The following is a 15,395-nucleotide window of genomic DNA, read 5'->3' as shown; positions in this document are numbered from 1 at the left end:
GTGAGACTAGAAAAGGCTCGTGCCCCTCTGTGTCTACCTTATAATTGTATAGTCGATTGGCTCATATCACCATACCACTTCCCGACCCGCTGCAACACATTTTTGAACTTAATTAACCACAAAAAGGTTCGTTTTTCTATAATTACTAAATTATTAAATATTGTTTATAATGGATCATATTTAAGGAAAACAAACAATATTATGTCTTAAAACAAAATAAATGCCAGAGACTGATGGACTTATTTCCATAAGGGACTATTCACTGATTATTTATTGTTAATTAAATGCTAAAACAAAACTAACATTTCTCCCCCCCCATTATCTTAAACAAAAAGAATAAACACATATACTACTGGACTTTTTATACAAAGGGACAGTATCAGTTGCTACACCGATCGGTGATGAAGCATTTCATAACTTGACTTGAGTTAATATTTTTTTATTTTTTTTTTTTTTGTCTGTGCGACTCCCAATATTTAACGGTAAGTCTAAAAATATAAGTTATATTCAAAATTATCTGCTCTTTTGGATTTCCGGTTCCTACACATCAGGCGAACTACAGTACAAGCAAGATATGATTCCTTCTTATTAATGATTAGAACAAAATCTTTACACTAAGTAACCGCATTTTTTTTTTTTTTTTTTTTGTATGACAAATAGTTTTATTATGATTGTAAACGTGAGAAGCTATTATTTTATCAAATACTCCATCGACTTTGTCTGTTTGTCAGATTTATTTCTTATTTGGTGCAAGTCCAGAATTCAACCTATTAACAAAAAAATAAATAAATACACGAGTAAACGTATCCAATAGCTAGGTAGGGCAAAAATGGCGGAAAGAATAAATAGGAGGACATAGTTTTAAAAGCAAGTTTATCATAATTGGGGGGGGGGGCGGTACTTCTACAGTTTATCGCTGAAAATGGAGCACCTGCCATTAGAATCCGAGTGAGAAATCAGTATTTTAAACTATGGTCGAAGTAGGAAATAAATAACAAAAAAATTAGATTAGATATTACTTCTGAAAAGAACTATGGAAAAAGTAAATAAAGTGAAAGAACATATATTCGTAATCATTTAATTGGAAATGTTTTGATTTAATTAATGAAAACGGGAAAGTTTTTCATGAAACGTATATTATTAAAAACAGAAAATGAAAAATACATTATTAAAAACAGAAATTTAAAATGACATATTCATAATTGTGTAAACTGGGCGAGCGCCATTTGAAATCACAAAAAATTTATTGTTTAAAAATGTATCAAAATATAATTGTAAAGACATTTATTGAAAAGTTTGCGTAAGAAAATATAGTTTTAATAAAACAATTTTTTTTTTTTTTTCCTGCTTCGGTCATAGTTTAAAATACTGATTTCTACCTCTGATTTTAACAATAGGTGGCCAAAAGAAAATGGCGTCTCCATTTTCAGCGATAAATTGTAAAAGTACCTTTTTTTGCAGGTTGCCGACTACTTTTTTATTGTATTTAAAAAACTAAAATTCATTTTCAAAAGGAAAAAATATTTGTACACGTGAGGGGGGAAAATGGACAGTTCGTCTCGATAGGGCCAATAAGGTTTCATATTCTTGCCCATTTCTCTGAGAGTGTCGGGCCAACCTCTCAGAATGATGTCCCTCAATTCACATAGTGTGGCATCTTCACTTGTTGCTTGGTTTAGCTGAGCTAGCTTTTGGGTTGAAAATTGAACAAAATCCACCATCAGATCCAAGTCAATAGCTTCTTTAGCTTTTTTATTTGGTAACCTTGAGAATCCATCTACTAGTGCCATATCTTTTCCAGGGCGATATACAATTGTCATATCATACCCTTGCAAACGTAGTAGCATGCGTTGGAGGCGAGGTGGAGGTGCAACCAAATTTTTTAAGTTGATCATTTCGAAGGGTTTATAATCACTTTCCACCTGGAACACACTTCCATAGATATAAGTCCGAAATCGTTCGCAGCCGAAAACAACTGCAAGGAGCTCCCGCTCTATGTTGACATAGCGTTGTTCAGTTTCTCTTAAGGACTTGGATGCAAAAGCTATGGATTTACCTCCTTGCAGGAGTGCGGCGCCGAGTCCTTTACTTGATGCATCGACTTGGATAACAGTTTGCTTGGAAGGGTGAAAGTATGATAGCAACATGTCTTTGCGAATTAGATCCTTGATTTGCTGGAGGGATCTCTGGTGACTTTCTGTCTACTGGTAGTCCACTTCTTTCTTTAGGAGATCTCTCAAAGGTGCTGTGAGATCGGACAGGTGTGGAATGAAAGGTGTCATATATGTGATGATTCCCAACACCCTCTGCAAGTCGGTAGTGTTTGCTGGACTAGGTAACATTTTTATTTCTGTTACCTTGTTGGCGCCAAGTATTAATTTTTCCCATGCGGTCTGAATGTGGCCAATTTTATTCATTTATTTATTTATTTTTTAAAATATTTCTTTTACTGTTGTGTGTATATAATAGGGACAGCCTGTTCGTAAGGTTTCCCAAATGGGAAACACCACCGCTTGCCACCATGAAACATTATGTAAAAGAAAACCAAAACATGAGATTCATTTATGAGAAGCGGAATACGGTCTCCATTTTTTATTGAACTCCCGTTCCATGAAACAGAAGTGCAGGTATATCCGAAACTTCTTTACTGAAGAGTTCTTTAATGGGAGGTAATGGTTCATACTATCACATATTGTATAATCAAACATTTAAAACATTAAACAACATTGTTTAATAAATACAAAAAAGAAAGAATGAAATATGAAGTTTTAAAATGATTAAATGTGTTTTCTTTTATAATTTAAAACTTAAAACACTGAACAATACAAATAAGATTTTGGTTAAAATTTTATATCATTTTCGGATGCATATAATGATGCGCGGAAACACTTCTTCCTTGTTTCTGTGTCTCCACAAGAATTCAATATTTAACTTTATCTTTCTTTATTTCTTTTCGAGAACAAAACCAACATTTTATTTATATTGTTCAATGTTTTTATTTTTAAATTATAAAGCACATGTAATCATTTTAAAATTTCATCTTGCATTATTTTTTTTTTATTTGTTAAACAACGTGGTTAATTAAAATTAAATTTTACTCACAGGATTACATTTTCAATAATCACGTAAATACAAATAAACTTCTGTTACAATATATATACACCGGTGTCGACCCAACATGCCCCCTTTTTTATAACAGGGTTTGAGACCATTTGTACAACTAAACGGCAAATCTGCCGATCTTTTATAATAAATTAAAAAAAAAATTATTTAACAAAAAGTTTTTTTTGCATTTGGGGTAAGATCAATAATAGTTGTAAAGTGCTTCCCATTTTACTCTGAAGATTCATAGTTCAACATGGGTCAGTACATTTCGGACATGTGTGTTGGTTGGCGATTAGGCCATGTCATGCCAATCATTTTATGGCATTCAGTGTTATGGTTATGTAGAACGTTTCTTTAATCACATCAGTACATTACTGAATATCATATTTGTTGTTGCCAGTTCTATCGCTGGCATACATGTGTCAGAATTTTTTGGGAATATTTGACACCCCTTACAAAAAACTGCGAATAAAATATTAAAAAAAAACTCGTAATTTCTCTTTTTAAAGTGGGTTGTTTTTTTTCTTTATGGAATATACTCCCAAAATAAACTATTAAAGTCGTTTAAAAATTACTAGAAATATTATATTTTTTATTTAAAAAAAAACAGTGTTTACAAAGTGCCTGCGAGCCTTCATGCAGCCATTTTGTTTATGTAATGAAATCAATTGAAATTTACGAGTGAATTTTTTTTCAATTTTTCCAAATTTAAAAATCTATCAAAATATTTCTATTGGTTCAATTTTTACGATATTTTCAGGGTCAATGTGAAATTTTATGCTCTTTCCAATAAACCGAATATAATATTCTAGACAAGGTTTTTTTTTAAAATTCACCACCCCCATTTTTAAATGTCTATTAAAATGAAAATAATAAATTTTCTCACCTCAAATTTATATATCACAAATTGAAAATAAAAGATCAATAAATAAAATAAGCTAATTCAAAACAAAAAATACAGTTATTTGCAAATTTACCTATAAAGTCCAAAGTTTTAAACCTTTTTTAAAAACCATGTTAATTTTTTTTTCAAGTCAAACCTTATAATGTTCTTATACTGCACAGAAAGTTTCGTTTAATTACGACACTTATTTCTATTTTATTCAATTTATTTTTCAGATATTAAAAAACATATCACTCCATAAAGAAGTAATAAAATATATTAAATCAAAAACTCATGAATTCATTTGAGAAAAGAAAAAAAATGCTACGACTGTTTTTTAAGGCAAAAACTTATAAGTAAAATGTGAGTATTTTTTACCTATGGAGACACATATTTCTTCACGCACAAGGCTAGACAGCTAACGCGAATGTGTGGTTTTTATTTCCTTCTATCCATTCGTATGATTAAATACCACTTCCAGTGTTTCACTAAAAAGTAACAATGCTTACGTAATGGCGCTATTTTCAAATAGTTGTTTAAAAAATTCTTTTATTTAAAAATACATGGAATTTAAAATATAAATATGGATAAATTCTTAACAATGAGTAATGGAAGTACCCATTGAATAGTATTTTTTATAGGTAAGTGATTTTTTGGAATTTATATATACATATATTTATCGAAGCAAGTTAAATTCGTTGATTTTTTAAAAATCTTTTTAAAAGAAAACCGATTAAAAAAACAAATCTTGCATAAAATTGCTATTAAACCTGTTATTTTTTGAAAATTTGGTCTTTGCTCCTTTAATTGAAAAAAAAATTAGGGTGTAATTACATTTTTCAAGTACTTATAAGCTCGGAAAGATAGAAGGTCGAATTATTCAATTTTTTCACGCATTTTCAATGTTGGTTTCTGACACTGCATTTGTTAATGTGTTTGTAATTTGGAAAGCACTTCCGAAAACTTAAGTCACTTTAGAAAAAATCTCGTTACAAAAACCTAATTTCGAAAAATAAATTTTGTATTTTTTTTTGTAAATTGGTTCATCATTTTATTGTTGAATAAAATTTTAAAGTGATAAATGAAGAAAAATATCTCAAAAAGAAAAAAAATCTTTTTTAAAAAAATAAATAAAACTAACTTTAATTTTAAAATTCCGATATCAACGTTTACCGAACTTTTATTATAAAAGTTGTATTTTTATACTTTATACTTAAATATTTTTAAAAATTACCAACACCTGATGTTTGGAAAACAGTTCATAATATATATTCCATTATAAAAGCTCTATTTTTGTTTGATAAAAAAAAATAGTTCATAAACATATTATTTGAGAAAAACAGTTCATAAATATTTTAAAAAATCCATTCAGTTCAAATAAAGACTGTTTTAATAAAACTTCTATTTTTCTGTTTAAATAAAACTTCTATATTTTTTTATGTTTGCATCTAAAAAGAAAGGTACATTCTATACAGTTGTGGTAATCCGTAGCTAAAAATTTGTTGGACGTCACTTCTGCCAAATGGCTTTGTAAACAGAGATGTGGATGGTGAACTTAACCAAAACATTTATTGTATAAATGTATCAAAATATAATTGTAAAGACATTTATTGAAAGTCTACGTGAGAAAATATAATTTTAATAAAACAATTTTGTAATCTTTTTATTTATTTCCTACTTCGGTCATAGTTTAAACTACTGATTTCTCCCTCTGATTTTCACAACAGGTGCCCGAAAAAATATGGTGTCTCAACTTTCGGCGATCAACTGTAGAAGTACCAATTTTAAGTATTCAATGAAAAATAAACTATTTTATAATGGATGCAATATTAAACTTAAAACTTTTTGGAATTTTCGATACTTTTAGAAATCGGCCTCCATGACAGGCGATAACACATTACAACACCAGAAAATTAAACTCAGGTTCTAGAATTGAAAACCGACAAAAACACTTACTGATTGATTTCAATTGTGGAATTGTATTTTTTGTGATTAATTTCAATTCTTTTGTTTTCATATAAATTCCTATCTTCTCACATTTTTTTTAGAATGAAGTCATTTTTACTAAAACAATATTTTATCAAAGAAAGTGGGGCTTCTACAAAAGTTAAACACATGTAAACCAACTTTTGTCAAATGAGATTTACGTTGTAAGAAAAAGTTACACATGCCAGTACTGTAGAAAATAAGTACCTACCTATCACGATGGCAGGGATGATTGGAGGAAACAGTAGCCTCCTTTAGTTCACCTTATATTAAGTTTGTTGACATGCATGAGTGACGTGTTCACGTGAGTTCATCACGTTTCCACCTCCTTTTTTTCCTTTAGAGGCGGTTGTGCCACATAGGTTACACAAATCTTTTGACAGGTTTAGTGCATTTAAGTCTACCAGACCTCTGAGATAGATCTAAGTCGTAACAAGGCAACTTGTTGCAATGTCACTTACTTCTAAACTTCTTGGAATTCCCTTTGCTATTTACTGAAGAGTTCCGAACTTCTCTCAGTGAGTTCTATTTATACTCCTGCTCATTAGGTCACATCCGACGTCACATCTGCCCCTTCCTTTGTAATCCAATTGCTTTCCTCATCCTCTGAATTGATGCTTGCATATCTCCGGGGTTTTCTTATGGGGTATTTTGCTCATCTAAAGGTGATCGGGAGGTCTGTTTCTCCCTCATCGCTTTTTCGCTCATGTTCCTTCTCCTGTCTTTCCAGATCATCCCTTAAAGGGAAAACGTTATCCTCTAGTTGTTGACGGATACTCTCTTTGGGGATTGTTTTCAGTTGCGACGTGTGTCTTAAGATCAGTTTATCGCCTTGCCTTATAATTGAGGACTACTCCCTCTGCATTGTTCAACTGTCCATGGTGTTGTGTGGTATACTGGAGTTAGTTTATTATATCTGTTCTGTTTAAGGAGTACTTTATCTCCAGGTTCGATGTTAGACTGTTTAGCTTTATGTTTTTGATCTGTGCGATCCTTCAATTTGCCTTTTTCTTCTTTGTCTTTTTGCCGATGTGACGTATCCCTTCAAAGGTTAGCTTTTTTTATAAATTAACTTAATAAACAAAAAGAATATTTTATCTCAGATTGTGTGGAAGACTGCAAAGGTACTACGTGCCAGTCCATATTTAATTGACTTCCTCTATAAAAACAAAACAAAAAAAACAGCATTTAAATGAGGATGTAAATTATCTGCCCTTCTTCGATTTTTAAATACGGTCTACAGGCTTGTGTGTTGTATAAAATAAATATCAGATGGATAGATAGTTTTTTATCTTAGCAATCAGCTGATTATCGCTGCAAGAGATGGTAGGTCAAAAAAGTTTCAGCATATATTTTCAACATGAATAGATAATCAATTCAACATATATATATATTTCTGTTTTCTTTTTGTTTTATTTTTAATGAACAGAATCAAAGAACGAATGAGTAATATATACAAATTTCAAAAGCTGATAATATATATTTAAGTTCATAAATTTTTTTGTCTTTATCCTTTTTTTCTTTCTCTTATCTCTTTTTTTTTTGTATATGTATATGTCTCGCATACAGTGGCGTAGCAAGGGTGGGGCAGTGTGGGGGGGGGCAGTCCGCCCCGAGCGGCTCGTTCCAGCGGGCAGCATTTTGAGAGGGTAAAAAAATTACTAAAAATAAATGAAAGCTAACAAAAAATCTGAAATTTTATGCTGAAAAGGTTGTAAAGCATCGGGACTTTTAGAGATATCGAAATCAGAAAAATGTGTCCCTATTTTATGAGCGGCACACGTCAGTGACGGCACTTTGGAAGGTTAAAAATAGAAAATAGAAAATATAAATAAAAGCTAACAAAAAATCAGAATTTTTTTACCGAAAATGTTGTAAAAAATCGGAATTTTGGAGGTATCAGAATTAGACAAATGTGTCCCTATTTTACGAGCAGCCCATGTCAGGGGGCGGCATTTTGAGAGGGTAAAAATAGAAAAAAATAAATAAAAGCTAACAAAATACCTTACATTTTATACCGAAATGTTTTTAAAAAAACTTTTGGAGATATTGCAATCGGAAAAATGTGTCCCTATTTTATAATTGGCACATACCAGGGGGCGTCATTTTGAGAGGTTAAAAACAGAAAATAGAAAAAATAAATAAAAATAAATAAAAGCTAGCAGAAAAATTAAAAATATTTACCGAAAAGGTTGCAAAAAATCGGAACTTTTGGAGATATCGGAATCGGAAAAATGTACCCCTATTTTTCAAGCGGTCCATGTCAGGGGCGGCATTTTAAGAGGGTAAAAATAGAAAAAATAAATAAAATCTCACAAAAAAATGTGAAATTTTATTCTGAATAGGTCGTAAAAAAATCGGAACTTTTGGAGTTATCGGAAAAATGTGTCCCTATTTTACGGGCGGCACATGTAAAGAGCTGCATTTTCAGAGGGTAAAAATAGAAAATAGAAAAAAATAATAAAAGCTGACAAAAAATTTGAAATTTTTTACCGAAAAGGTTTAAAAAAAAAAGGAACTTTTGGAGATATCGGAATCAGAAAAATGTGTCCTTATTTTACGAGCGGCCCATGTCAGGGGCCGACATTTTGTGAGGTTAAAAATAGAAAATATAAATGAAAATAAATAAAAGCATACAAAATATCGTAAATTTTATACCGAAAATTTTGTAAAAAATCGGAACATTTGGAGGTATAGGAATCGGAAAGATGTGTCCCTATTTTACGAGCGGCACCTGTCATGGGCGACATTTTGAGAGGTTAAAAATAGAAAATAGAAAAAATAAATAAAAGCTAACAAAAAATCAGAAATTTTATACCGAAAAAGTTGTAAAAAATTGGAACTATTGGGGGTATTGGAATCAGAAAAATGAGTCCCTAATTTACAATTCCAAAACCGATTGTTTTAAATTTTTAATTTAATTTTTCATTATTGGTACTAATGATAAATATTTATTGTTTTTAAATTATCACTAAAACCAAAATGATAATAATATCAAAATACGATGTAAACTTATTTTATTTGTAAAACAAAGTTTTAAAAAAGTTGCATAAATTCTCTAGGTAAAATTTACAGAAAGCAGTTAATTTACATGTTCCAAAAAATGTTGAAAAATTAAACAAAACATTTTTATCAAGAAAAATACTTTCAAACACCGCTGATGATTAAATGATACAACGAAAATCAGCAACAGGAAATACGTAATTTTGGAACTGTATGAGGGGCGTACAATAAGTAATGTACCTGACCCACTTTCCATAGCAGTAGAGCAACAAAACTTGGCACAGTTATTAGTCTTTCTCTACATAGGAACCACCCAGAGTTATGCATTTCTCCCATCGTTTGATGCAGCTCTGGAGACTGTGTTTTGGAGAACACCTCAGGTTGGTCCTCCAACCACGACGTGACTTCAGAAATCAAGGCTGCATCATCTGGGAAACGCTTTCCTTTCAAAAACAACTTCATGGCTGGGAAGAGGTGAAAGTCAGAGGGTGCAAGGTCAGGAGAGTAGGGAGGATAGGGAAGAATTTCATAACCACACGCCCGTGCTTCTGATCTGGCGACATGCGAGCTTTGGACTTGAGCGTTGTCATGCAGGAATAGGGTACCTTTGCTGATTTTGCCCCGCCTCTCGATTTTGATAGCTTCCCTTAATTTCCTCAAAAGTGAAGCATAATAGGCTCCTGTAATTGTAATACCCTCTGCCAGAAAATCTGTCATCACTACTCCGTCCTGGTCCCAGAAGACTGTGAGCATGACCTTGCCAGTGGAGGGCTGCACCCTTGCCTTCTTTGGAGGTGGTGAGCCCAAGTGCTTCCACTGCATTGACTGGGCTTTGGTCTCTAGATCATAGTGATGGATCCAGGTTTCATCCTGTGTAATCAGTCTTTTGAAAAACTTTGACTCATCTTCTTGGCAAATCTCCAAATTCATCCTCGAGCACTCAATGCATTCTCGCTTCTGGAATGATGTGAGCAACCTGGGGATCCACCTCGCAGACACCTTATGCATATGCAAATGGTCATGAATGATAGTTTCCACAGACCCTGTACTAATCTTGACATCTTGGGCTATTTGGCGAATAGTAATGCCCCAATCTTCCAAAATGGCAGCCTCAACTTGATGGACAGATGCCTCATCAATGGCAGAAGGGGGGGGGAGACTAGGGAGCTGTTTCCACAGACTTCCGGCCATGTTTGAATTCACGATGCCAGCGTTTTACAAGGTCATATGATGGGGCATTATCACCATCAGTTTCTTTCATTTCATCAAAAGTCTCCTGTGGTGTGCGTCCTTTCAAATACAAAAACCAGATCACTGCTCTACATTCAACAGGATCCATTTTACACCTGACTCAGTTCAAGCACCTGTAAAACAGAAACCACAATTAGTTCAGAGCTGTAATTTGCCACATAACCCGTAGATATAAATCATTGCACATGCAAAATTTCAGCTAGATCAGACAACTGGAAATGGGTCAGGGGCATTACTTATTGCAAACCCCTTGTAAAAACATTAAGCAAGTACGGAATGAAAATCGACTGTAAACAGATTTTATGATCGTCACATCAGTGGATATAATTTTAAATGTGAACCTACACCTCAAATACTATTTAAGTGGCTTTTTATTAGATAGTTTAAGTACATCCGAATTTTTGTCAAGTTTCAAAAAAATCATGGAGTAATTGATCTTTTCAAACTATTAACAAAATTTTATAATCACTAACGTATTTATGATTAAACCAAAATTTATTAAGATGAATTAATTTTGGTAATAGGATTTTAATTATTTTTCCTGTTAATAGGATTTTAATTATTTTTAATTCTTGTAATAGGATTTTAATTATTATTTTGGAGTTTGCTTTTGGGTTTGGGTTTAATTATTTTGGAGGGTTTACAGAGAGATTCGAAAAAGTGGTAAAAAATCAAATATACAACAAATAAATGTTCCAATTGGCTAGAAATGTTACTTTGCAACCTACCTGAATCATTTAGTGGCGTTTTAAAGTAGTTTTAAACTCTCTTCATTTTACTTTAAATATTAACTTTTTAAGAGTCGTAAGAATTCAAAAAATCGAAACATGCTCCCCTCTTCGTGAGGTAGGAGTGAGGAGCTTCGTTTTCAGATTTGTTTTTGCACACATGTTTACAAATTGAACCGCTCAAAAATTGAAAATAAAATACTGAACAGAATGGAAAAGTGGTCAAAAACATATATAACATTTAAAATAGAAAATAAAATGAAAGACTCTTTCCCTGTAAGTTTCTTGTTTTAGGGGGGGTGTAGTGACGGTCTCTCTCTCTCTCTCTCTCTCTCTCTCTCTCTCTATATATATATATATATATATATATATATATATATATATATATATGTAGGGTTAGGTATATCAGAAAAATGATTTTATGGAGGGGATATCTCACCTTTTGTGGTACTACTATGGAACAACAGGAAGATGCTTATGCTGAGAAATGGCGTACTATTTTTAAAAATAGAATTTTAATTTTTTTCTGAATATTTGCGTGAATTTTCAAAGAATGTACCATAATGAAGAGAATGAAGGAGAATTGTGCAGCGTTCAGTAAAAAGCGAAAAACAAAAAAAACAAAAAAGAATAAAGGCACGCTGTTGAAATTCATGGCCGAAATGTCCGAAACAAAAGTAAAAAATCATGCTGAAACCAAAGATGAAGTTGATATTACTAACATTGATATTATTACTTCGGAAGTCGACATTGACAGTGTTGATACATCAAAAATTGTCAATGATGATGATGCGCCTGAAGTTGAAGAATTGAAAAGGCAATCACTAGTTGGCACGAAAATATACACTGCAACCGATTTTACAGATGTTGGTTTATGGCCAGTTGAGATTAATCATAAAATTCACACTATGCTTGTTTGGCAGGGATCTGCCACTGTGCAGCACCTTGATCATGAATTCAAGTAAGTAGTCCGACGAGGAACCAAAAACAAAAGGCGAGGTTAGAAAGCTAACTAAAAAATGGTTCTATCGGGAATCATGCAATGGTGAGAAAATTTTGAGAACATGGATGGTGTATTCTCCTTTCAGAGAAGCCTTATTTTGCTTCTGCTGCAGACTGTTTTCAACTGGACTGTCGAGTTTTTCTGCTTATGTAGGATTTACGAATTCATGGAAATTAAACTCCAACAGTATATAAACATGAAGCTAGCACATCTCATGCTCAAGCGTTTTTCAACTGGAAAAATCTAGAGATCCGACTTGCTGAAGGAAAGGTAGTTGACAAAGTAGAATAACATCTTATTGAGAAGGACGCTAAGAAGTGGCAGGGAATTCTAGCTAGATTGCTGGACTTAATCAGGTTTCTCACTAAGCAGAATCTAGCACTACGGGGTCACCGGGAAGAGAACCATAATGATGAAAGAGATCAAGAAAACAGGGAATTTTTTAGAATTGGTAAATTTATTGGCCAAATATGACCCTGTGTTCCATGAACATTTGGTGAAAGTTAACCTGGGAAAGAAAATCGCTACTTATCTGCCACCAGAAATTCAAAATGAATTTGTGAGCATTTTAGCAAAGCAGATGAGAAAGAAAATCATCGATCAGATCAAGGAAAGCAAATATTTTTGCCTAATTCTTTATAGCACTCCTGATGTATCTCACAAGTTCCAGATGAGTGAGGTGTTGCACTACATAAAAATTGACGAAAATAAAGTGACAGTGGAGGAGTCGTTTCTCCGCTTCATCAAGACAAAAGGTAAAAGCATGGACTACATTTCTAAATTGATTTTGAGAGAATTGGAGAACGATGGGATTCAGATTCGTGACTGTATTGGCCAGGCATTTGACAATGCTACTATTATGGCAGGCCACCGATCGCGTATGCAGAAACGAATCTCCGAAATCAACCCAAAAGCTCTATTTGTGTTATGCACTAACAATTTGTTAAATCTGGCTTGTGTACATGCCGCTTCTGTAGCGGTTCACTCTGTTAATTTTTTAGCATACTGGGCCGGTTATTCTCCTTCTTTACTGCAGCTAAACATCACTGGGCCATCTTAATTTAGTTGACCAGTCTAAGTATGAAGCAGAATGTGGAAACTAGATAGAGTAGTGGAGCAGATGCTGTAAATGATGTAAAAAAGTATTGGAAGTAATCATTGCCCTTGGACAGCTCACAGAAGGAGGAGAAAATGCAACCACAAGATCAGATGCATCTTTAATTCTCAGCTCGGTATTGTCGTTTTCGTTTACTTTATTTCCGGGCTTTTGGAAAACTATTCTCCCAGAAATCAATAATACCCACAAGTATCTTCAAGAAAAGGAGCTGCAAAAAAGTTCTGTCAGACTGACGGCGTTGAAAGATTACCTTTTTTAGAATAGAGGAAAGAAGGTGGACACTGCAATAGACGAGTAAAAAAACCTCTGCTCTGAAATGGGGATAAGCATGGAGCATCGTATCCGCAAAAAGAAACGAGCAGGTGGTGAACGATTGACTGATGCAGCACTGGAATTGGATATTGAGTTGAGACGGGAAATACTGTCTGTCATTGACAGGTTGACTGAAGAAATATCTTGCAGATTTCACCAAGTTCACAATGTTGCAAGTAAATACGCTTTTCTTACACTGTCAAATTTGCTTGATGATAATTAGGATTGTCAGCTTGGTGAAGTTGATGAACATATAGAAAAAGATAAATTCATTGCCGAAAGGAAGAGATTACAGTATATTTCAGGAAAAGACAAAATCAATGGGCCTCTTGAACATTTGAACTTTATACAGAGATATCACCTTGGGGATTCTGTCCCTAATATTGTGATCTTGCTGCACATTTTCCTTACCCGAGCCAGCTGTGACGCTCTTTCTCGAAACTGAAACTCATAAAAACTACCTTTGATCAAAAATGAGTCTGACAAGGCTTACAGACTTGGCAATCCTCTCTATAGAGAAGGAACTTGTCGATAGAGTGAATTTTGTTAGAGTTATTGATAATTTGTCAAAAATAAAGCAAAAAGTATGTTTGTAATTTTCAACCGACTTAATGCTTTGCAATAGTTCTCTCACAAAAAATAAATGTATAGCCTTATTTTCAATTCTTAAATACATTTATTGGAAAAAATTTTTTTTAGTATTTTTAAAAAGATTGAAACCTTATTAACAACAAAAAATTTCTTTAATTTTGTGCTTAAACTGAGCGATTACACACACGGATTTCCAAAAGGATGGACAAGACGTCTTTTCTCTTCGGGGAGCTCGACCTCTTAATAATAACATTATGATAAAAAAGAAAACTTTGTCGTACTATCCTCTCCTTGATACAGCCATGTTTTTTTGTGAAAATTCAGAAATAACAACAATAAAAAAGTAAATAAAAATGATTTTATCATTTCTTAAACTTTTCCTGTTTTCAGATGTTCTGATTTTGTTTTATAAATTCAAATTTCGAGTATTCTCATTTAAATTTATGAAAAAATGTTTTCTAAAATATGTGGCTTTCCATTTCTTAAATTTTGCGCTTAAACCGAGCGATTACACACAAGGATTTCAAAAAGCGCTGATACAAGACGTTTTTTCTCTTAGAGAGGCTCAACCTTTTAATAATATTATGAAGAAAAAGATAACTTCATTGGACTATCCTCTCTTTGATACAACCATGTTATTTGGCGAAAATTCGGACTTAAACGACAACAAAAAAGGAATAAAAATGATTTTATAATTTCATAACATTTTCAGGTGTCCAAATATTCTCATTTAAATTTATTATTATACTTGTTTGTGTAGCCAATTAATTTAACTTTTTTTTATAATTTGAATCATACGTTTTTGTTTGGAAAATTTTTTTTAGTTTCTTTTGTTTCATATTAATGTTTACGCACTTATTATTATTCAAATTATTGAAAAGAAATTGTTAAATTAAATTAAAATTTAACAAAAGGGGGAATTGTGTAAACATTAATCTGAAGGGAATTGTGTAAACATTAGTTCAATGAAAATAAATACTTTTAGAGCTTTTTGGAATTTTAAAGCATTTAACAGATTGTCATATGCCAGCAGTGCGGGAGGGGGCGGCAAAGCAGGCAATCATATGACAGCAGGGGGTGGGGCGGGCAAAACAGGTAATCATACGTCAACGGGGGGGGGTGACAAAAGATGTAATTATATGCCAGCGTGGGGGGGGGATAGGTAATTATATGCCAGAAGGGGGGAATAGGTAATTATATGCCCTTGAGAGGGGGCAGCAAATTTTACGACTGCCCCGGGCGGCAAAACTGATGCTACACCACTGCTCGCATACCAAACTCTCAACAACAAAAAAGAGAAAAAAAACGGGTTTATAACAAAGATAACTTACAGAATTCAATCCCTTTCATAATTATTTTTCTTTTATGTCTCTTAAAAAGAGAGGTTACTCTGGTTGATCTGCTATTTGTTTACTT

The 15,395-nt window shown here is 32.9% G+C and overlaps 1 protein-coding gene across 1 annotated transcript; it reads left to right on the top strand.

The window, feature by feature from the left end:
* The first annotated feature begins 373 nt into the window (after positions 1-373).
* On the top strand, positions 374-14,663 carry LOC145295817 (zinc finger MYM-type protein 1-like). The gene is made up of 2 exons (XM_080141503.1): positions 374-482; positions 5,716-14,663. Exon 2 carries the CDS (start codon positions 12,369-12,371, stop codon positions 13,017-13,019), a length of 651 nt encoding a protein of 216 aa, XP_079997629.1. The 5' UTR covers positions 374-482; positions 5,716-12,368; the 3' UTR covers positions 13,020-14,663.
* Positions 14,664-15,395: the final 732 nt, after the last annotated feature.

Source organism: Euprymna scolopes, chromosome 16, assembly GCF_053919585.1.
Source record: "Euprymna scolopes isolate OS-2025 chromosome 16, ASM5391958v1, whole genome shotgun sequence".
Taxonomy (NCBI): domain Eukaryota; kingdom Metazoa; phylum Mollusca; class Cephalopoda; order Sepiida; family Sepiolidae; genus Euprymna; species Euprymna scolopes.
Note: the sequence above shows the minus strand (reverse complement) of the source record. Positions and strands in the feature narration are given on the sequence as shown.

Coding starts and splice junctions, on each gene's coding strand:
- LOC145295817 (XM_080141503.1), top strand. CDS start 12,369: ATGATGAAAGAGATCAAGAAAACAGGGAATTTTTTAGAATTGGTAAAT.